Here is a 25,404-nt window from a genome sequence, read left to right as displayed (position 1 = left end):
ACATGTCTGTGGTCTCAAAACTGCTGACACATTACCCTGGAAATCATATTCAATAAATGCTAACTCCTAACTAATTAAATTCAGAAAGATATCATCCTCTATCATGTATATTCTTTGGTTACATTGCAAACAAATAAACAACTCTAAAATGAATATATCCAATATTGTATGAGTAGGAATCACAGATTATTTGAGTAAGAAATTACCTTATACATCAGCTATTCTAATCTCTTTATTTTGGGAGTGAAAGAAGAAAGAGAAGGCCTAGAGAAGTGCAGTTAGGTAAACTAAAACACATCCAATTTCAGACAGAAATGAAAAAATTTTTATATACTTAATTTTTTAATTTTAATTTTTTAATGTTATACCCCATTTTATTTTATTTTTTATCATTTATTTATATATGTATTTTTTTTAGTGTACAGCATGGTGACCCAGTTACACATACATGTATACATTCTTTTTTCTCACATTACGTGTTCATAAGTGACTAGACAGAGTTCCCGGTGCTACACAGCAGGATCCCATTGCTAATTCAGCCCGAGGGCAACATTCTGTATCTATTTACCCCAAGCTCTCAGTCCCTTCCACTTCCTCCCCTTCCCCCTTGGCAGCCACAAGTCTATTCTCTTTCTTTTCTGTGGAAAGTTTCATGTGTGCCTTATATTAGATTCCAGATATGTGAATCACATGGTATTTGTCTTTCTTTCTGACTTACTTCACTCAGGATGAGAGTCTCTACTTCTATCCATGTTGCTGCAAATGTCATTATGTTATTCTTTTTTATGGCTGAGTAGTATTCCATTGTATATATATACCACATCTTCTTAATCCAATCATCTGTCAATGAACATTTGGGTTGCTTCCATGTCTTGGTTATTGTGAATAGTGCTGCAGTGAACATGTGGGCACATGTGTCTTTTTTAAGGAGGGTTTTGTCTGGCTATATGCCCAAGAGTGGGATTGGTGGGTCATATGGTAGTTCTATGTGTAGATTTCTAATGTACCTCCATACTGTTCTCCATAGTGGTTGTACCAGTTTACACTCCCACCAGTAGTGCAGGAGGGTTCCCTTTTCTCCACACCCCCTCCAGCATTTGTTATTTGTGGACTTATTAGAATGAAATTTTTTTTAAGTTTTTTATTATTTTGCTTTTAGGGTCACACCTACGGCACATGGACGTTTCCAGGCTAGGGGTCAAATCGTAGCTGCAGATGCTGGCCATAGCCACAGTCACAGCCACAGGGAATCTGGGCTGCATATCTGACCTACACCACAGCTCATGGCAATGCCACATCCTTAACCAACTGAATGAAGCCAGGAATGGAACCCACATCTTCATCCTCATGGATACTAATTACTGCTGAGCCACAATGGGAACTCCCAGAAATGAAATGTTTAAACTGCATCATCAAAATTTTAAATAGTATGAGCATATATATTAGTCCATGCTTGCCATGGATTGATTGTTCTATTTAGAAACAGCTTCTCAGTGATGCTCATTCATAAAAAAGCTGTAAAACATGTGTATTTACACATTTCAAATCTACACTTGAGGTAAATATGTGTTCTCTTTAGATGAATCATTTTTTTTGACATGCCATTCACCTTTAAGACACCATTGACTATTTAATAATTATGCAAGGAGAGAGCATCATATCCTACTTGTCAGTATCTTTTGAGGGAGACTATTGTTTGAATGAATAGTGCTCTGTTTTCATTCAAATGTATATAGACATCTAGTTCTTGGCCTAACAAATTTGTTTTTTAAAATCACCTCAGGGTTTGACTTTAGCAATATTTTTGTTTATTTTCAATTTCCTATATTCTTTGTAATGAAACATCCAACCTAATTCCCAAAAAGAATGCTAAATTTATCTACTTCAGTGCATCTAAGCTAAAGTCTTCTTAAAAAAAAAATGACAAAACAGGACACTGGCAAATTGCCATTCCTTCTCTAAATCAAAGAAGGACAGGTGCACAACCTTTCTGTCAAATAAGGATACAGAAGTTTCTCAAGGTGGAAAACAAAATGTTCTATGTTCCTTTATAAACTTGAAGTTCTCTATAACCATTGGTGTACTTCAGTGGTGACCCAGGTTAGTTCAACTATGATAATTTCATGATTTGGGAAAAATTTGGAGGAGGAAAAGCACTGGTAATTGCATATTCAGTTATGTAATTTTGTCAATGTTATTTTTCTTTCTCTCTTTCTCTTTTTCTTTCTTTCTTTCTGTCTGTCTGTTTGTCTTTTTAGGGCCACACTTGTGGTATATGGAAGTTCCCAGGCTGGGGGTCGAACCGGTAGTATAGTTGCTGGCCTGTGCCACAGCCACAACAATGCCAGATCCAAGCCGCATCTGCAACCTATACCGGAGTTCAGGGCAACACTGCATCCTTAACCCACTGAGCAAGGCCAGGGATCAAACCCATTTGAACCCGCTTCCTCATGAATACTAGTCAGGTTCATTACCTCTGAGCCATGATGGGAACTCCTGTTTCAAAAGTTATGTAAAAAAACTTTAGGCAGCTCTACTTGAAAGAAGAGTTAGGAATGATCAAATAAACACTCTCCAAGTTCTAATTAAGAGGGAAAAAATGATTTTTTTTTTTCCATTTTGGAGAAAGTCTCCTAGTGAGTTGACATGAACCTTATAGCCAAGTTTTAGTGGTGCCTAAATTACAAATATCACTTTTTTGTGTGTGTCTTTTTGCTATTTCTTTGGGCCACTCCCGCGGCATATGGAGGCTCCCAGGCTAGGGGTCGAATCAGAGCTGTAGCCGCTGGCCTACGCCAGAGCCACAGCAACGCGGGATCCGAGCCGCATCTGCAACCTACACCACAGCTCACAGCAACGCCGGATCGTTAACCCACTGAACAAGGGCAGGGACCGAACCCGCAACCTCATGGTTCCTAGTCGGATTCGTTAACCACTGTGCCACGATGGGAACTCCACAAATATCACTTTTTATCTATTGATTTTTTATAATCAGTCTGTTTCTCTGCCCATATAAGGGAGAATCTTAGAACTTAAGAGAAAATGTCATCTGTAGTTTTAGAGATGAGACAAAGTCTCTATTATTGGGAATGGATCAATAAAAAGTTACTTGGTATCTTCCTAGAGATGGAAAAACAGAAGTATAGTAAACAAAACTATTGGGAAATCTCCTGAATTATCCATAAGAAAATTCCAATATCTTTTCCATAAAGCAATTTCCTCATAGTCCAGTAGCTAACTGAAAGTACCTGTCTAGTACTGAGATCATTAGAGTCTGAACAGTAATGTGCCAAAAGTCTCTTTTTACATGGATGTGTTGCTTGGTACATTAGTAGATTAGAGAATACATAGGAGTGACAACTTGTTCTTTATTAGACTCTATTTTCCTTTCTCTGTACACTACCAAATCTCTGGTTTGTTTTAGCTATCAAGGAATGTGTTTTAGCTTTTTACCCTTCACTTTAAACTATTCTGCGTATTGGAAAGAAAAGAGAAAAAGAAAAAAAGAAAAAGAAAACAAAATGCAGCCCCTGTATACTGTCATCTTTGAGCTGGCCTGGCTCTAACTGATAGACCAGGGTTCTACTGTTCAATATGAACAATAAAACTAATAACTAACTTCACATATGATAACTATTCGACCTTGTTGGAAAAAAGACAAAACAAGAATTTTCCATAATCATGTCTGAGCACAAAGAAAACAAAACAAAAAACAAAAGCAAGGACACTGTCCAAACTTCTAAAATGACCAATATTCCTCTTAGAACCTGAAACTTGAACCTTCTAGAACCATTTTGCACAGCCCAAATCCTGTAACAAGCCTCTCCTAACATCTTCTCACTGAGATGCCTCAAGATTCCTCATGGTATGTCATCTAACTCATTACAGTGAGCCTACAAATCCAACTTTAATTAAACAGGCATTCCTAGAATTTCCATTGTAGCTCGGTGGTAATGAACCTGACTAGTATCCATGAGGACACAGGTTCAATCCCTGGCCTGGGTTAAGTATCCAGTGTTGCCATAAGCTGTGGTATAGGTCGCAGACAAGGCTTGGATCCTGCATTGCTATGGCTGAGGTATAGGCCGGCAGCTGCAGTCTGATTCAACCCTAGTCCAGGAACTTCCATATGCCACCCATCTGTCTCTAAAAAGAAAAATAAAATAAAGGGGCATTCCTGATGGACTTTCACTGGAGGAGATTAAGAGTAAAATACCAAAGAATTTAGAAGACATCTTATCGATGAGTGTACACATATAACAAAATAGCAAAATACAGCCAGCAATTTTGACATGACCTTTAATCATTTAAGTAATCACCAAGTAGTCCTTTAAGTAAAAGTAAATAGCATTAACTTTTCCTCATAAAAGTTTCACCAGTTTGTTTTTTAGCATGTATATATAAATATACCCCCTATGTTCTCTGAACATCAAACAATGAAACACTTTATGAGCTTAGTGCTCTATCTATTGAAATATGAAAGGAGGTCAGGTTTTTAGGTTGAATGAGGCAATGGGGTCAAATGGTTCAAAGCAATTGTGATTTCTGTTTTATATAAAATGTATCCTTATATCTACAGTAGTCTCTTTTAGGATGAGACTTCATGGAGTTAAATATACTTGTCCCCAAATACAGCTTCATTGTAAAGGCAATAGCTTTAAAAGGTGACCTAAAAGATATTATAGGCCTTTTAAAAATATTTCTTAAAAATAATTTGAAATCAATATAATAATCAAACCATTCTTTCACAGATGTGCCAATAACAGAAAAAAATGTATAATATATACTGTTGAATCATACTATGCACATCAAGAAAATCTTCTCTAATGAAGATTCCCTAATATCTGATATTAGAAAAATGGGTGCCGTGGATAACAGATTTAAACATTAAAATGATACCTTTGTTTTAAATAATACATATATATTCTGGCTACAGTGGCTGGCATTAAGTCAGAATCTCAATAAAATTTATTTTCTCTTAAAGGGAACCCTCCTACACTGTTGGCAGAAATGTAAATTGATGAAACCATTATGGAAAACAGTATGGATTTTCCTTAAAAAACTAAATATAGAGGAGTTCCCGTCGTGGCACAGTGGTTAATGAATCCAGCTAGGAACCATGAGGTTGCGGGTTTGGTCCCTGCCCTTGCTCAGTGGGTTAACGATCCGGCGTTGCCGTGAGCTGTGGTGTAGGTTGCAGACGTGGCTTGGATCCTGCGTTGCTGTGGCTCTGGTGTAGGCTGGTAGCTGCAGCTCCGATTCAACCCCTAGCCTGGGAACCTCCATATGCCGCGGGAGCGGCCCAAGAAATAGCCAAAAAAAAAAAAAAAAAACTAAATATAGAATTAGCATATGATCCAGTAATCTCATTCCTGAGCATCTATCCAGAGAAAACCATAATTTGAAAAAATTACATCCATCCCAGTGTTCACTGCAGCACTATTTACAATAGCCAAGATATGCAAGCAACCTTAAAGTCCATCAGGAGAGGATTGGATAAAGAAGTGGTAAATATATATACAATGGAATATTATTCAGTCATAAAAAAGAACAAAATAATGTCATGTACAGCAATCTTTGGACCTATAAATTTTCATACTAAGTGAAGCAGGTCAGACAAAGTAAGACAAGAACCATATGAGATCACTAATATGTGGAGTCTAATAAAAAAAAGATACAAAATAATTTATTTACAACACAGAAGCAGACTCAAAGATTTCCAAACCAAACTTATCATTACCAAAGGGAAAATGGTAGGGAGAGGGATAAATTGAGAGGATGGATTAACATATGCACACTACTTTGTATAAAAGTGATGGGCCACTTTCTAGCCCTGTATACAAACATAAACTCAAAATGGATTAAAGACCTAAATATAAGACTGGATACTACAAAACTCTTAGAGGAGAGCATAGGCAAAATACACTTTAACATAAAATTCAGCAATATAGTTTTTGACCCACTTCCTAGAGTAATGAAAATTAAAATAAAAATAAACAAATGGTACCTAATTAAGCTTAAAAGCTTTTGCATAGCAAAAGAAACCATAAAAAAGGAAAAGACAACCCACAGAATGGGAGAAGAATCTTTGCAAACAAAGCCACCAACAAGGGATTAATCTCTAAAATATACAAATATACAGCTTTATACCAAAAAACCCAATTAAAAAATGATCAGAAAATCTAAACAGACATTTCTCCAAAGAAGACAGACAGATGGCCAAAAAGCACATGAAAAAATTCTTACCAGCACTAAGTATTAGAGAAATGCAAATCAAAACTGCAATGAGGTATCATCTCACACCAGTCAAGTCAGAATAGCCATCATCTTTCTAAAGGCAGAGAGGGTGTGGAGAAACAGGAACCCTCCTACACTGCTGGTGGAAATGTAAGCTGGTACAATACAAACACTATGAAGAACAATATGGAGGTTCCTTAAAATCTTAATATATGACCCAGCAATCCCACTCAGGCATCTATCCATACAACGGAAAATTACTTAGCTACAAAAAAGAATAAAATAATGCCATTTGTAGCAACATGGATGTTCCTAGAGATTATCATACTAAGTGAAGTAAGTCAGACAAAAGACAAATATCATATGATATCACAAATATATGGAATCCAATAAAAAAGGATACAAAAGAATTTACAAAACAGAAACAGATTCAAAGATTTTGAAACCAATTTATGATTACCAAAGGGGAAGCCTGGGGAGGGGAAGGATAAATTAGGGTATTGGATGGACATGTACATACAACTACATATAAAATAGGTAACAAGGACCTACTATATAGCATAGGGTAATCTACTCAATACTGTGTAATAACCTATATGGGCAAAGAATCTGGAAAGGAATGGATATATGTTTATGTATAATTTATTTACTTTGCTGTACACCTGAAACTAACACAACTTTTCTAAGTCAACTATACCCCAATAAAATTTATTCTTAAAAATTATTAGCACTTAATCTTATTATATAGATTCATACAGCATAGGATTATACTTTGAAATAAAGTCTTTTTTTTAATTGAAAATACTACAAAGTAAATCTGTAAAATTAATTCAAAAAAAGTTTTCTTGTTATCTAAGAAATTAAGCTCTGATCAGTTCTTGCTTATGATAACATACTATTTGCATTTATGGAACTATATCCTCATTAAATTTATAGAAATAAATTTTCAAAATGCTATAGATTTATTTTATGAGGAATGAAATTTCTTGAATCAAAAAAAAGAGAGATGGATAACAAGGATCTCCTATGTACAGCACAGGGAAATCTACTTAGTACTCTATAATAACCTATATCAGGTAATCATCTGAAAAAACATGGATACATGTATAAGGACAAAACCGATTCACTTTGCAGTACACTTGAAACTAACACAACATTGTAACTATACTATACTCCAATAAAATTTAAAAAAATTTCTCTTCACACATGGACAAAAGTGCATTTTGGAATCCATAAAGAAAAATGCACTAGGTTGTGTTAAACCTACCAACATATTGCTATTAGCCTGCAGGTCCTGGGGAAGAGAAGAACTAAGAAGTTCAAAATTCTAAGTTGTAATTAGAAATGGTATTTTATGGAAAATCAAATGACTTATCTTGCTAAAAGTGAAAATCTCTTTCATGAAATTTTGAAAGAATTACATTTATATACTATTAAATATAACCTATGCATGAGACACTGCCTGGCACTTAGTAAAAACTCAATACATTTTAGCTATTATTATTACTACCATTATTGTTGTTATTATTAAAAAAAGAGGTCATTCCTTAAAGTCAAATGAATCTGTATTTAATTCCTGGCACCCCTTCTACTTATTAGTTCTCTGCCTAATATACATCATACATTTCTTTCTTTGAGTTCTTTAATTATTAAAATAGGAATAATAATATTTATTTTACAGAGTTATTACAAAATTTAGCATGGAAAGCACCTAGAATAGTGTCTGCCATGTTAAGTTTTCAGTAAATGTTATCTATAACTATTAGAATGATTATTTACACAAAGTCAGTCTCTGCAAATCAAGCAGTTAAACAGGTTTTGTGTAATTTACTTTTGGAAAGTCATTGAATAGGACTGAATATTGTTGTTATTTATAATAAAAACCCATCTTGACTCTGTGGCAGATATGAAGAAAATTTGGCAGTTATAATTATGGCAGTAAAAGAAAGAAATTCATTCCCTCAGACAAAGAAGAAATGTAATACCTGAGATAAAATGTCTCAACACTTATGCTTGCCCTATTTTTTCATTGCACAGAAAGTTCATTTGCCAAAGCTATTTATAAATGTTATTTTTGATCATGAAAATCTTTATGAAGTTTATGGTTTATAAAAGACAGACGGATGTCTAGTTCTCATAAATGAAATCTGGTTAGAGGGAGAATAAAAACATACTTTTTTTCCCTTTAGACATATTAAAATATATTAAAAAATAAAAACTAAATAATTAATGTGACCATAAGAAAACATATGAAAACACTGATTTGCTAAATTCATAACATAAATGCAAAAATCCTAAGATAACCACTTCTGACTTTGGGGTAGGGCATAACAGAAGGAAGCTCTTAAATCAATAAGAGAGTATTAATAACTGAGAGGGGGAGTAAAGCATTCTAAGCTGAGGTCTATTAAGTCAGCTTATACTAAGTATTAAATAGTAAATTATCTCCCTGGTTAACTTATAAAGTACCAGATGATTTGACCAGTCTTTTTACCATTATGAGAGCTTATTTTGGCACCAAAATAGCTATTGAATATGAGTCCTGGATATGAATGTTATATTTTAGGTTATATTAAATTACATTACTCATATTAATACTATTTTGAAAACAGAAGAATTTTTTGTTTGTTTCTGTGAAGGGGATGATCATCCATCTACATAACAGTAAAATAATCTTTTAAAAAGTTGTCACTTCAGAATTGCTTTGGCAATTCTGGGTCTTTTGTGGTTCCATATAAAGTTTTGGATTGTTTGTTCTAGTTCTGTGAAAACTGTCATGGGTAATTTGACAGGGATTGCCAAAGCAATTCTGAAGAACAAAAACCAAGCAGGAGGTATCTCTATCCCAGACTTCAAGCAATATTACAAACCCACAGTAATCAAGACAGTGTGGTACTGATACCAAAACAGACATACAGACCAATGGAACAGTATAGAGAACCCAGAAATAAACCCAGACACCTATGGTCAATTAATCTTGGACAAAGGAGGCAAGAACATAAAATGGGAAAAAGACAGTCTTTTCAGCAAGAATTGCTAGGAAACCTGGACAGCCGCATGCAAATCAGTGAAACTAGAACACACCCTCACACCATGTACGAAAATAAACTCAAAATGGCTGGAAAACTTAAATATAAGACAAGACACCATCAAACTCCTGGAGGAGAACATAGGCAAAACATTCTCTGACATCAACATTACAAATGTTTTCTCAGGTCAGTCTCCCAAAACAACAGAAATAAGAGCAAAAATAAACCATTGGGACCTAATCAAACTGACAAGCTTTGCACAGCAAAGGAAACCAAAAAGAAACCAAAAAGACAACTTACAGAAATGGAGAAAATAGTTTCAAATGATGCAACTGACAAGGGCCTAATCTCTAGAATACACAAACAAATTCTATAACTCAAAAGGAAAAAGTCAACAGCCCAGTTGAAAGATGAGCAAAGGACCTGAATAGACATTTCTCCAAGGAAGATATACAGATTCCAACAAGAACTTGAAAAAATGCTCAACATCCCTGATTATAAGAGAAATGCAAATCAAAACTACCATGAGATGCCACCTCACACCAATCAGAATGGCCTTCATAAATAAGTCCACAAAGAACAAATAAATGCTGGGGGGGAGGGGATGGAGAAAAGGGAACCCTCCTGCACTGTTGGTGGGAATGTAAGCTGGTACAACCACTATGGAGAACAGTATGTAAGTACCTTAGAAATCTGTACATAGAACTACCATATGACCCAGCAATCCCACTCCTGGCCATATATCTGGACAAAACTCTCCTTAAAAAAGACACATGTACCCGCATGTTCACTGCAGTACTCTTCTCAATAGCCAAGACATGAAATCCACCAAAATGTCCACTGATAGATGATTGGATTAGGAAGATGTGGTACATATACACAAGGGAATACTACTCAGCCATAAAAAAGAAAAAATAGTGCCATTTGCAGCAACATGGATGAAACTAGAGATTCTCATCCTGAGTGAAATAAGTCAGAAAGAGAAAGACAAATACCATATGATATCACTGATATCTGGAATCTAATATAATGCACAAATGAACCTTTCCACAGAAAAGAAAGTCATGGACTTGGAGAATAGACTTGTGGTTGCTAAGGGGGAAGGGGAGGGAGTGGGAGGGATTGGGAGCTTGGGGTAAATAGATACAGAATGTTGCCCTCAGGCTGGATTAGCAATGGGATCCTGCTGTGTAGCACTGGGAACTATGCCTAGTCACTTAGGATGGAGCATGATAATGTGAGAAAAAAGAATGTATACATGTATGTGTAACTGGGTCACCACGCTGTACAGTGGAAAGAAATATATATATATATAAATAAATGATAAAAAAGAATAAACTAGAAATATAAAAAAATAAAAAGTTGTCACTAAAACAACTCAAACTCAACATTTTTAAAGAATCTGAATATACACTACTGTAATTCTAAAATATAGTCAGTCATTAATAAAAATAGAAAAGGATTAAGCAGCATAAATGTGATCTGTTTCCTCAGAAGAGAACTCATTATTTTGAAACTCACAAGGCTTATAATACAATACAGCATACTGTTAAGTACTGAAATATTTGGTAAAAAAAAGAAGTACAATCAATGAAAAGATGGTAGTGATCCCTATCAGTTTGAATTATCATGAACAGGAGAAATGGGACTTAAGATGGGAGAGAATAAAGAACTGAAGATGAGTAAGAAACCATATTAAGAATAGAAGGTTAGGAGGTAGTGAGAGAAAGAATCTGATGGGAGTTGGAGTAGGCACTGGGAAGTCAGAGTCAATGAACAAGATTATAGGGTAGCTTTAAATTTGATTTAAAGTAAGCAACATGCATTCCTGAAAAGCTGAGTCAGGATGAAAGCAGTGCTTTAGGAAAATTAGCCTACTAGGGATAGTAGAATGTAAGACATCTTTCAATTTTTAACATGAGCCTTGGCAATCTCTCAAATTTCAAGGTTACTTTAAGGTTCAGGTAAAATTCCCAGAGATGTTGATGCAAATTTAGACTTCCCTTAAGATCTAGCAATCATGCCTTATTATAAAATTTACAGTGCAAATGTAAATAAAAATAAACACTATTAGAGAATCTAAAATGTGAAATGATACATGGTAAGGAAAGGAACATTTACTGAACAAATACTCTGCTGGACATTATGCTAACTGTATACTATCCAGTGTCTTCAGTTATTTCATCTTTGCAATGCAATGTTTATGATAGTGATAATGACAACATTTATGTGGGTTGAGCTATACAAAATTGACAATATTCAGCATTTTTGACCAGCAATTTCATATGGTTCAACCTAATATATACCAGTAATTGGAGTAATTTCTATAGAGAGAGAATCTCATTAATCTTTTTACCAATTATACCGAATTGTGTTATAGAAAGAAAATGGAGACAAAAGTGTAAGTTGTCCAAAATCAACTGAAAAACAGTGCTAAAAATATCTCATCTTCTTCATTCCTAAAATAATTTGTCTAATATACATGACTCAGAACCTAGTTATAAAATTCAGGTGAAACATATTTTGGAATAAGAATATGTATATATACATTTACATAAGTGTCTATGTAAATCTATATTCATATTTTATACGTTTTAATGTATATTCCGTCATCCTTATATTTTCTATATAAGGATTTTCACATTTTCACACACATATATACACACACACTGAAATCCTTTTCTCTGACAATATTTCCCCTTTGAAGTGTTTCTTAAGTTTCATAAGAATTTTACAGTCCTATGGGGAGTTTAGAGTTTAGAGATTATTTTATGAATATGAATTTATTTTATGAATGTTTATAGTCCATCGATGAACAGTTCCTTCTTTATCATTCAGGCAAGACAAAAAAATAATAAAAATTTACACAGTGATCCATGAAGAGAGAAAATGTACAAAATGCAGGTTATCAACGGATTCATCTTTTGAACTTAAATATCATTTAGTTTAGTGGATCTTGAGTTATGATTGTCTTTCAAGGTAACAAAGTTATTATTGCAGCTTTAGAGTGTATCTACACACTGCCAGCACCAATGACCAATTCCGTTAAAAAAAAAAAAAAAAACCGAGTTATTTAAAAAAACCTGAAAATGTTATATGACTGAATTCCCTGCTTTCTAATTGGTTATGCTGGAGTCTATGTGTAGTGGCAGAAGTGGTGGGGCCACTACAGAAGCATAAAGCAGGTATCACTGAATATCAATGATTTCCTTACTTTGTGTTAAAAAAAAGAAGAAAAAGAAGAAAACATTAAATGATATGTCCTTGTAATGGATAAGGTACATGTTTATCTTGGAAATTTTAATATAAGCTTTGGAAATTTAACTTAGCAGCTTACTGATCCTATGAATTACTCATGGAAATAGTCTGACGCAGTCACATGAAGCGGAATATGTTTATGAAACTACAGTCAGAGCAGATAAAATGATATAATTGTTAGAAATAAATATTTTCTCATTTGTAATGAGATACAATTGATTTAACACAAAAGGAAAAATATTTTTAAAACCTCTGAAATCAACTGAATATTCTTTCAAAAAGTTAGTATTATGAAGAAACGACCTAGAATAATTCTATATAAATAACTGAAACTGAAACTCTTTATAAATTATTTCACAGGAGTAAAAGCTATGAACTTAATGATCTGGAATAGTTACTTAAAACTGTAAGTTCTAGAATAGATATAGTCGTAAAAAAAAAAAAAGAGAGAGTTTAAATAAATGATAAATATGATCCAAAGCATAAAGACATTGGATGCAAATTTTAGAAAGACTCAGAGCAGGTTGAATAGATTAACCATTTTTCGTTGAAAAATCTATTGATGTTTCAAAATTACATGCAATAAAATATGAACAGCTGGTTGTCTTTTACAAGTTTCCATGTAAAAATGATTATTTTCTACTGGGGTAATTACTGACTGATTTATTTCCTTTTTCCATTTGCTTACATTTTAATGTCCCTAAAAGCTTAGAAGAGGTCATTTTTTGCAAGCAAATGTATTTGAAATGACAAAAAAGTGTCAAATTTTAATACGTTTTCAATCATTGGTCAAATATATATTATACTCAATTATTCCAGGACAATTTCACTGTCAAAAGATATAGAAACTCTTAGATAATACCAACCATGATAACTGAGCACGAAAAAGCCACTTGTCGTGAAATCACTGTGAAATTTGATTAGAATCTGATTTGAAGTGCTGTACACTGATTCCAAAGCAGTATTGCCACTGAATTGCCCAATCTGTGGTGAGTTTTGGTCTGGTCCATCCCTATTAAAGAGACAAATTGCAGAGAGGGAAGAGAGGCTGAGATTGATTTTTTAAGAAAATTTTACACAAGGTTTAATGAAAGTATTACATATGAGATGATCAAGATGCAGTAGATGAAACAACAAATGAGTGCCAAACTTATTGGAATACTTCATGTTTATTTAGGTGATAGCATATTTAAAAATGTAAAGTATAAAAATAGGTTGCATTATTATGCAAAGGAAAGGCACCCATATTAGCTGTAATCAATTAAATTTTCTTTGGTTTCAGAACCACAAGCCAGATCCTCCTAAATGCCTGAATGTGGCCTCTTTTTACTTTCTTCCAAACAATCTTGACATTCACAGACTGTTAAATTTAGAAAGAATTTTAGAAACCATATATAGTTCAATTAAACAATGCTCAATAATTAGTTCAGATATTTTCTTTATATTTTTAAACAGAGATGTTTCAATAATAATGCAGATATATTTTATGATGAATTATTATGACAGAAATTCAGTAGTTATATTAAATAGCTGTTATTGGAACACAGGTATTTAAATTTCACTAGTTCTGTATATGGAGACCTTCTTACCTTAAACTTAGTTTGATTTAATTCCCTGTTTCTGCACACTATTTTAATAATAAATCTAAATCTTTTTCCACCCATAAAGTTTTTGTTTTACATGTGTAGCTACTTCATGGGCAAATAAGCTAAAAGCTATTTCTCTTGTTAATCGTATTCTGCAAAACACAGTCACCCTCAGTTACTCACACCAATTCAAGAATCTGCTGGAAGTCTGCACAGAGAATTGTGATGTATTTTCATTCCTACCTTGTTTCACTCTTATATATAGTCAAATCAGTCAATAACAATGGTTTTGGCTTACCATACAGTAATGAAATCATAGATTGGTTCTGTTTGAAGGACAGTAAAATTGATATAGATTCCATTTCCAGGGGGGACTCTTACAAGCCAAAAACAGTCTTGAAAATTTGGATATTCATCGGGATACCCAGGAGAGTAAATGGTGCCATTCATTGCAGTTATATTTCCTCCACAAAGAGCTACAGAAAAGATACAAAACAAAATATTTAAAGAGAATAAAAACAAACTGATTATAGAGAAAAAGACAAACATTCCATACCTCTTAAATAGTATAAAAGACATGTTTTTTAAAAAAATACAGTTGATTTACAATGTTTCTTCAATTTCTGTTGTACAACAAAGTGATGTAATCACACACAGTTCTCTGTGCTGTAGAGTAGGGCCCCACTGCCCATCCATTCCAAATATAACAGTTTGCTTCCAAAACCCCCCAAGTGTCTGTCCATCCGACTCCATCTCTCCTGCCCCCTGGAAACCACAAGTCTGTTCTCCTTCGCTATTATCTGTTTCTTGTTTTGTAGATAGAATCACCAGTCCCCATATTTTAGATTCCACAAATAAGTGATATGGTATTTGTCTTTTTCTTTCTGGTTTACTTCACTTAATATGAGAATCTCTATGTGTTGTTTTTAGCACTGTTAAGTTATATAAAATGAAGCTGGTACCATGAACAACATAGTTAGCTTTTATGTATTTTTCAGCATGTATACTACGTAGTTACTTACTAACACTAGATTAATAAATGATACCTCTTTCTCTTTTTTCAAATATGTTATCCATCTATATACTGTTCAATTTTTGTCTATCATGTATAAATGTAAGGCCTTATAAGAAGTTGAAGGCATATTGATTTAAAAGGTTTTTATTTTAGGAGAAATAAGTCTAAATTCAGCAGTAGTATCTGGGTTACTGACTTATATAGGAATGATTTTTAAACACACACACATGCACCCATACAGACATCACACAGGAGAGGCTCTAAAGCGTAAAGCAACTTTACTGTCATGTTCAGTGGAGAAGGTTAGGACTCCTGTCAACAAAACAAGTTGTTTATTATGGAGCCTCAAGGGTTTTGATCTGGGTACTAACTATAATTTTTTTCAATGAAAGAAAGTCTGTATCTTTAGCATGCTATTTGAAGAGGAAGAAAAAAAAAAGAGTACCAAAACAGGAATTAGTCAACATAGACGTTATCACCTAAAAGACAGCTTCAGGTTAGAAACATACCTTCACACCTTGGAAGTGGATGATTCCAATTACGACTCACTCCATGAAGGCAAGTGAGAGCTGAATTTCCAATCAGTGTGTATCCAGGGAAACATTCAAATGAAATAGTTTGACCCACAGTAAAATCATTGCCAATGACAAAACCATTTCGAAATGGGCGTGGATCAGGACAGCTTTGCAACTGATAGGCTGGAAAAGGTAAAAAGAAAGACGTTTTTCATGAGTTTTGAAAGACCACTAATGGTACTATTCGCAACTTGCAAAACAGATGAAGAGATGTAGTGCTGCTTGCAGTTGGTTATAAATAATAATTTAGGTTTATGACAAATGATGTCAATGATGTATGATACAATTTTCTTATGTTTATAATTTTCATATTTAAAATTTTAGTATGTCATTAAAATGCACTATTTTACCCACATATGAAATGTATCTAAATTATAAGTTTTAATGAAAATGTACATTACCCTTGCGTCCACAATTTTAATTGAACATATTCTAATTCCTTGAACTAGAATGCAGTTGCTTCCTGGTTACATTTCATGTACCAATAAAATAGCGGTTTTAACCTAATTCTGAGCCATTTTGATTCCTTTTTTTTTTTTTGTGGTTGTTGTTTATCATTGTATCCTAAAAGCTTTGCTTATTGCCTTTTGCATAGTAGATATTTAATAAACATTGCTGAATAAATTTTGAGCCTATAAACATATATATTCTAATAGCATTAATATTTAGGACTATTTTTAAAAGTTCAAAATTTATATTTAATAAATTATAACTGCAATAAGAGACTCATTTATACTGACAATCTAATTCTTTTTTAAAACTTTTTTACTATTTAGTACTTTTAAAGATACACAAAGGTTGTATGAATAGTAAGAATTTCAGTATGGCTTCAGCCAGGTTTCACAGTGCTGAACTCTGACACATTTTCTTCATCATTCTCTCTTCTTCCCCTCACCCTGCCTTCTGTCTACATATACGTGTGTGTGTGTGTGTGTGTGTGTGTGTGTGTGTATGTATGTGAACATACTTTTTTCTTTCCAAAATATTTGAAAGTTGCAAGCATGATGAGACACTACAGCTACTTCCTAAAGAAAGGGACACTTCTATAACCACAACATTATGAAAATTAATACTGAGACAATAAATTCTAAATTCTCCCAATCAAAAACTTACATTTGAAGTTAAATATGAATTTCTGTTATGGCTCAGTGGAAACAAATCTGACTAGCATCCATGAGGACGCAGGTTCAATCCCTGGCTTTGCTCAGTAGATTACAGATCTGGTGTTGCTATAAGCTGTGGTGGTCGCAGATGTTGCTCAGATCTGATGTTGCTGTGGCTGTGGCATAGGCCAGCAGCTACAGCTCAAATTTGACCCCTAGCCTAGGAACCACCACATGCGTGGGTGTGCCCCCCCCAAAAAAAAGGACCAAAAAAAGTTAAACTCTCCAAAGTTATTTATAAAAAAATTACTGAAATTTTAAATGTTTTAGAATTAATGAACAATCTTTTTAAGAAATTAAGTGCTTATATTCTTATATTTACTTGAATCAGTATTCCACACACACAAAAATACCAAAACCAAAAGATTCATTTCAATTTAAGACAAATGTATATTATTTGATAACTAGGAGTTGGGATATATTATTGTATTAAACGAGCCCTTTCAATTTTCTTGAAATGTAATTGACATACATCACTGCATGAATTTAAGGTTATAATATAATCATATGACTTAGATATACTGTAAAATGTGGGCCACAATGAGTTTAGTTACAACAGGTTAAGACTTATAGACAGTTCCTACGATAATTTATACATTTCCCTTCTTTCACTTTTTTGTTTTATAAGGAAGTATGGGAAATAGATTTTAAATATTCCAGAGTAAACTTCCCATTGCAATATCATATATAAAATAGGGCTTAACAAACCCTATAATAGTTCCACTAACAATGTTAAATTTGGAAACAAGTCCTTTAGGACTTAACTGCCACTATGCATTTTTCCAAAATTCAGAATGTTTTAAAAGTCTAGCTATAAAATTATCTAAAAATAACACTGATTCTGTGAATTTGTACCAACATATTTCTCAAAAAAAGTCATTAGCTCTAGGATATAAATTCAGTAAAAAAAGGTTTTAAAATTCAAAGTAATTCTTAATATCTGGGGATCACTGTAATATACTATGGTCAATAATATTAATATTATATCATAATTAACAAATGCTATATTTTTATTATTTTCTTATGGAACCAATGAACTTTTTCAAGGACACATTAACTGAAAAATTCAGCTAGTAAGTTCAAATTCTAGTTTCACTTTATCCAAATAAAAACATTGTTTTTTAATAAGCCAAGGGAAAACGAGAGCAGGGAAAAGAAGATAAAGTCAGGTTTAAGATAAATAGCAAAGTTCTTGGCATAAGGCCCTGTGTACTTGCTACAGAAGGACCACGAATGTATCTCTGAGTATTTTATTTTATTTTATTTTATTTTATTTTATTTTATTTATTTTATTTCTTTCTAGGGCTACACCTGTGGCATATGGAAGTTCCCAGAGTCAAATGGGAGCTACAGCTGCAGCAAAGTCAGGTCAGAGATGCATCTGCAACCTATGCTGCAGCTTGCAGAAATGCCAGATTGTTAACCCACTGAACAAGGCCAGGGATAGAACCTGCATCCTCATGGATATTAGTTAGGTTCTTAACCTGCTAAGCTATAATGGGAACTCCCCTCTGAGGTTTTTAGCAGCAAAGAAGGAACTCAATCAGTTACCCAAGTGCTTTAAAAATTATTAGTTTCCTCAGGAACTTGGTTAATTTTGTACTAAGGGGCACAGAAATGATTTCTATTTTATGCAAAGGATTATGTGTGATTTAGCACTCTTAAACTATGTATGAAAGCATAATACAAACATAGTCATTTAGACCTATGTATTTGGATGTTACAATGACTATTTTAACTACTCTTAAATTTCTTTTGGGGTATATAATTTTATTCAGCAAATATTTCTGTGATATTAACCTTCTAGGCATTTTTAATGCATCAGTGAATAAAGATCCTGCTCTTGCTGAGCTCATATCCAAAAGCATCACATATTTATTAAATACTTTGATAACTAGGACAGAGATGTAATCAAAATTTAAGTTATTTTTGATTAAATATCACAGTCATTGGAACTGCATTGTTTGTGTAAAATATTATCATAATTTTAAATACTTAATATTAAATCTTAGAACTTTAAGATATAAAATAACAATAAAAAGAGCTAAAATAAATAAATAATTACTAATGATATACATTATGGTATATATTTTACATTCATTTTATCATATAAAGTTCAAAACAACTTATCTGAGAGGTACTATTACTAACTCCATCATGAAAATGAAGAAATGGACTTGTGCCTTAGGTCATTTAAGATCGAACAGAGAGAATCAGCACTTAAGCACAGGTCTCCCTGAGTCTAAGCTTTATATTCCAAAGCGATAAAAATCTTGCTTAAGGTCATGCAGCACTTTCACACTAGAAATAGTTTTAATATAATTGTCATAGTATTTATTTCATATTCTCACAGCAATAGAATTGCATCAAGGAACACTATGTTTGTCTTTCATTGCAAAGCAAAAGAAAATAACTTTTCATATAATAGATGAGTACCACAAAATATCTCTTCAATACATTTTATATCACACATTCTGATATAAAAGCAAAGATAAATGTTGGATAGCCACCATGCTTTACTTGACTGCCTTGCCTTGACTTACTTAATTAGCTTGTGTATTAAGATTAATTCAATCCTTTTTTCATGGTTAGAATTCATAAGGCCTCAGAAAGACATCATTTTCCCCTACACAGTCGCCTGAATATTGCATTATTAAAAACTCTTCCTAATTTAAGCTGGTCTTGGTTTATGTTCCTTTCTCTCTTTAAAACATAATAAAGGAAATATTTAGAGTGAGTTAGATTGCCAATAGCTGCTTGGGGGCTAAATAAGATTTCATTTTTTATGATTCCTCTCACCTTGGTATACAATGTGGAACCCTTGTTTGTTTTGTGAATAGTCACTGTGAAAATACAAGCTGGTTTCATGGGTTGTGCTAAATAGAGAAGACGGTATTTGAGGACCACTAAGTCGGCCAATAACAGTACTAGTTTCTGAGGATCCACTTCTTACTTCCAAATAATCATGTATGGTTTCTGTAGAAAAATTTACAAACTGCAGATGTACACCTAAGGAAGAAAAACATACATAATACAACTTTTTTTTTTTTTTACCAGTAAATGCACACATGTATACAAACACACATGCTGACATTAATGTACCTATGATTCAATTTCATTTAGGTTGAGAGGCACACTCTCAAGGTCTAGGCCATGGGTTTGCTGTCTGCCCAGGACAATTAGCTTTGTTATAATTCAATGTAACAGAATAGTGTGCTCAAATGTGCACTATTTGTCATTTGGAAAAATCTCTTTCATTGTACTTCATTGTCACCAGAGCAAAACTAATCAATAAAGTAGTTTTCTTGCTATTTAATACCATTTAAGCTTGTGTCAGCCAATTTTTGAAGATAAAAAGCCACTTGAAAATTTGTGCTTTGTGAAAGGGCAATTTGAGGCTAAAAATGATTGTAAAGTTTCATTTAACATAGTAAAACTTCACAAGTGTGTTAGAAATCAGTCATTCGTATACAGGGGATAAATTAATTTGTTCAAAATTTCATTTTCAGACATGTAATTTTCAGTGTGCTCTTTTAGTATTTTGCTTACCAAATTTTACATAAAATTTGCCATAAAATATACGGATCATTGTTATATGCTATCATATTATAAAATAGTCTTAATATCTTTATAAATATAACTAAAATATGAGATGTTAAATGTTTCTCAGATGGAAAAAAATGAAGTTAAAGTCCCCCTGAGCTATGTATTCTAATTCAATTAATATTTGATTTTACTGAATTTGGTATTTTTTTACAAGTACCATTATCCAAAGTGTTAATAATAATAATACCTAACATTTATTCTATTTTCTTTTTGCTAGGCATTATTTTAAGTTTTCACATATGCTAACTTATTTCATGCTAATAGTTACTCATGAGAATGAGGAAAATGAGGCATAAAGAAGCTAAACAATATGTTTACATAGCATCCTAAAAGAGCTAAAATTCAAACTCAGACATTCTGGCTCTTGAGTGCTTGCCCTTAATAATTACTGGGGTTCTCAAATAAAGTCATATTTTGTTATTGGAAAAAGAGTTATATGGAGACTCTGTTACACAGAAAGAGTTCAATGAAAAAATAAATTTGGTAAATATTTAAAATATGTTTTAAAATATTAAACATGTTTCTGGACAATCAGACAAACTTCTTAGAACTTGGAATATGCTATCTTAGTATGTAAGCCTACAAGAAGTACATATTTTTCTAAAATTTTCCCCTGAATCTCCTTTTTATGAATTATCGTAACAATAATTCTTTCATAGGCATGAGAGATTAAGTATTGATATGGGTTCAATTTTCTTTGAAACATTTATAAATTTGTTGTTCAAATACATTAGAATGAATATTTGATTAAACAAAACTCAAAGAAAGCAGTGGGATTGTTTAAATGTAGCCAAATCAGAAACAATCTCTTACATTTTCATTTCTAAAATAGAGATGCATGTTTTTTTCATTTTTAATCAACTTGATTTTTAACAGCAAGAAAGCATTAGCAAGAGGTAAACTGAAGATGATATCATAACACTTTTGCAAAGATGTTTAATAATTTATTTTAAAATGTTAGCTCCATCAGCAATTTGGGATGAGTCCTCCTAAATGGCTAGTAAGAGACACAAGAATAACCACACTGTTTCAAATCTATTATTCACTTACGTCAGTATTTTCTTTCAATCAAAGGACACTTAAGGGTGCTTCCCTGTTATAACCAGAATAGTTCTCATTAGAAAGTCCCCAGCATTCTTCTCTCTGTGGTCCTCTGCTCTTTCAAAACCTCAGGCAGTCATACAGTGTTGAAGCTTGTTGAATTTCTTTAGCTTTCTTATCTTCATTTTTTTTCCATGTGTAACTATTTACCTAGAATTTTTTTTCCTATTACCACATTCTTTCCTATAAACCTCTTTTTTGGGCTTTTACTTATCTCTAAAGCCATAGTGCAGGCATCACTTCCTCTGGCACACCTTTTCTGCATTTCCTAGTCTAGACTGGATGTCTGTACTAAGTATAGTACTGTACTCTTTATGACACTTCACTAGAATAGCATATGTTATTATCTGTCTCCTCATTGTGACTGTGACAATAAGGAGACTGTGACTCTTCGCTGCAACCTAAGTGGAAAAAGGTACAAAATCTGTTTTACTATGCATTTTTTCTTTAGCACTTAGCATGGTACCTGCAGTAAAATATGCACATACTCACTCAGTGCAGAACTGTCAAAACTATGAGTTTCTGTGAATTTATGTAAAACTCTTCAATATAAATTTTTTATTTTGAGGCTGTAAATGCTGTGGGATAACTGAGGAACCTAAATTTAGTCCCCAATATGTGAGATAGTATAGAATATCTTAATTGCTCTAAACCCACCAAGTTTGATCTACTCGTCCTCATCTTCCGTGATTTAATGAATAAATCTATCCTCAATTTAGCACTTACATTTATGCATTTATAGACTAATGGGATATAAAGAAGTTACAAAAGCATATTACAAGAGGGAAAATAATTTATTAAATGCAATATATATAATACAACATATCCAAGCACTGGAAATACTCTTATTAGAATTACAAAGGTATTATATCTACTTTGGTATTATCTAGGAGTAAAAAAAATGTACTTCTTTTCAAATATAAAATCTTATTTAGTTACAGTGAGTATTGGAAGAATTCAATAGATTACCAGAAAATAATCTATCTATGTACTCCTTGATTACAACAAAAAAGAGATACAAAAACAACTATACATGAAAATCATGTTGAATTTATCATTGCCACACACATCTAACTCAGGCTATATCCATGCATATCAACTGGAAAATAGTATAAAGTTTATTTATCATCTACCTATGAAGTTAAAAAATTCCCATATTCTTTCAATTATCTAAGTATTCCAAGTGAAATGTATATAATCCCAAAGTAAACTATAATTTGTGAATATTTTGTTATTATTAGACATTGAGATTTATTTTTAAGAATGCACTAAGGCTATTGAAAAATATTTCTCATACTTTTCATATACATACCAAAACCCACAGGCAGCTGTATTGTCCACGTGCAATCTAAACTGCTGGGGTAGTTTCCAGGAAACCCAGGGCTGAGGATCACACCACTGAAATCTGACATAGCACCACCACACTGAGCTGCAAGAGAACAGAAGTCCCACCTAAACCAAGGCAGTAGAATGCTTTACTATATTAAAAATAGATTGAAATCATTTCAAGTCTTAAGTCTCTGAGTTAAAACTGCTTGAGATAAATTTGAATATTGTCAACTCTTATTCACCATAAAATATTAATAAAATATAATCGACAAGACATTTTGTAAAATAACATAAAAAGATAACATATGTCCTTCCTCAGCAATAAACACAAGCTAAATCAATTATTGCACAGTAAGAAGTGGCTCTTGTGCAGTGAGTTTGATCAAACAAGGAGCACATGTGCTTTTCCACAGCAAGCAGTGCACTTCTTATCCTAAAATACTTCTATAAATGTTTTGATTCATTGCAAACATGATGTAATTTAGAATAAAATCAAGCCAGCAATATCCATTCTTAGTACTGTATTGATGAGAGATTCATTTTCCTGACCTTTCCCCCTCCCCTTTTCCTCTTTTCTTGAGGAGGCTAAAGATTTTTAAGAAACATATTGGTTTCTGTTGGTAATATGTGAGGGATTTATACACCAAAGGAATGGACTCATTCATCCTAAAGTAATCTAGAAAAAAATTGGGAAGTATACAGGTCAAAAGTACTCACATTTGAGAATTTAGGCATAAACGTACACTTGTTCTAGAATCTCTGTTATACTGATTTACTATGATAACTTAAGAGCAAATTTTAAGAACAGATAATTATTCAAGTTTTAATTTTTACATGATTAGATAGAACTATCTAACATGTTTTAATATAACAACTGCATTTTGGAAGCTAATTCTTTCCTTTAAATGTACATTTTTTTATAATTTTATCATAGAAATAATAAAATACACACTTTAATTATGGGTTGAAAAATCAAATATCATAATTGCAAGCTCATGAGTTACCTGTACACTCACCTGCAACTTCAATCATTTATTTATTGTTATGAATAACAGCAGATAGATACTCAAACTTGAGGTTATATGTCATAAAGGCACAGTCAGTAGAACAATTTTACCAATGTTCTATATGATATCAATAACCATTTTGATATCTATATTTAACTATGTGAACTAAATAAATTACGCATCAAGCAGATTTAACTAGGGGGATGTATATAAACTTGTAGTCAATCTACATATAAACCTTTCTTTTGAATTTGTAATTGCCATTGAGAGCTAAAACAACACCTGTACACTTTTCCATCCTTCTCAAATCTCAGTTCATCCATCCATAAACCAGACCACTTGTCAACATTTATATGAATAACATTGATGCTCATCAATTAATTTTCCTAAAATTTGATTCATCACACAATCTGATAATTAAGGAGTTTCAGATAAAATATTTTGGCCAATTAAAAGAATTTTTAAGGTTTCTTGCAAGAATGCAACTGTAGGTTTTTTTGCTTTATTCTGAATTTTTTTTTTTTAGCTTTAAGAATGGAGATAATCCCAATTCATTTTATTATTATTATTATTTTTTAATAGTTACTTCCCCAATACAATTTTTTCTATTGTCAGCATGGTGACCCAGTTACACATACATGTACACATTCTATTTTCTCACATGATCATGCTCCATCATAAGTGACTACACATAGTTCCCAGTGCCACACAGCAGGATATCATTGCTTATCCATTCCAAGGCAACAGTTTGTATCTATTAACCCCAAGGTCCCCAATCACCCCACTCCCTCCTCCTCCCCCTTGGCAACCACAAGTCTATTCTTCAAGTCCATGATTTTCTTTTCTGAATTTTGAGTGAAAGAACACAAGGATTCTTGCATTCTTTACTTCAAAATCACAGGTGTTTGTATTGTTATGGCAAAAATCAGGGCCCAGTAGTTTCCAAGTCCTAAGTATTTTTTTGATACATCTCATACCTCAATTACTTTTCACCAATGAAAGCATCTCATGGGATATGCTGATCCCCTGGTAGACACCAGCTTCCTTGTGTATTCGGACTCAATAGTAAGCAATAGGATATTTACTTATATTCCTGATCTATGGATACTTCTACCACATCATACTAAGAAAACTCTCTGGTAATCGAAAAACCGAATTCCTTTTAATCAATTTAACAATTAAGTAATCCATTGATATAGAGTTTGGGGAATAAAAAGAAAGTAATTAAAAATGTTTTTTAAAATGTAAAGCGCTTATCTCAAAATATTATTTTCATATAACTTGACAAAAGGCAAATTATTTCATATACAGGCTGTATTTTAAGATTTGTTATAGCTTATAAATGATTTATAGTTCTTTAACTTACCCAAACAAATTGGGATTGGGTAATTCCATCTTCTGACAGGTCCTGGCATACATGTAATATGAGAATGACCCTATATAAACAAAACAATGTGGTTCAGTATACATTTTAAAAGCCTTAATTATAGGATACTAA

At 32.8% G+C, this 25,404-nt stretch overlaps 1 protein-coding gene across 6 annotated transcripts in view; it reads right to left on the bottom strand.

The window, feature by feature from the left end:
- The window catches only part of CSMD3 (CUB and Sushi multiple domains 3), a 1,223,593-nt gene that overhangs the window by 117,341 nt on the left and 1,080,848 nt on the right, over positions 1-25,404 (bottom strand). For all 6 annotated transcript variants that reach the window (XM_021090582.1, XM_021090583.1, XM_021090584.1 and 3 more), the window contains 6 exons: positions 25,273-25,342; positions 22,883-22,999; positions 19,663-19,872; positions 15,635-15,823; positions 14,409-14,586; positions 13,391-13,536 (listed from right to left, as the gene is read on the bottom strand). In XM_021090582.1, the coding sequence (XP_020946241.1) occupies positions 13,391-13,536; positions 14,409-14,586; positions 15,635-15,823; positions 19,663-19,872; positions 22,883-22,999; positions 25,273-25,342 (910 nt within the window). The remainder of the gene's footprint in view (positions 1-13,390; positions 13,537-14,408; positions 14,587-15,634; positions 15,824-19,662; positions 19,873-22,882; positions 23,000-25,272; positions 25,343-25,404) is intronic.

This window comes from Sus scrofa, chromosome 4 (assembly GCF_000003025.6).
Source record: "Sus scrofa isolate TJ Tabasco breed Duroc chromosome 4, Sscrofa11.1, whole genome shotgun sequence".
In the NCBI taxonomy this organism is placed as follows: domain Eukaryota; kingdom Metazoa; phylum Chordata; class Mammalia; order Artiodactyla; family Suidae; genus Sus; species Sus scrofa.
Note: the sequence above shows the minus strand (reverse complement) of the source record. Positions and strands in the feature narration are given on the sequence as shown.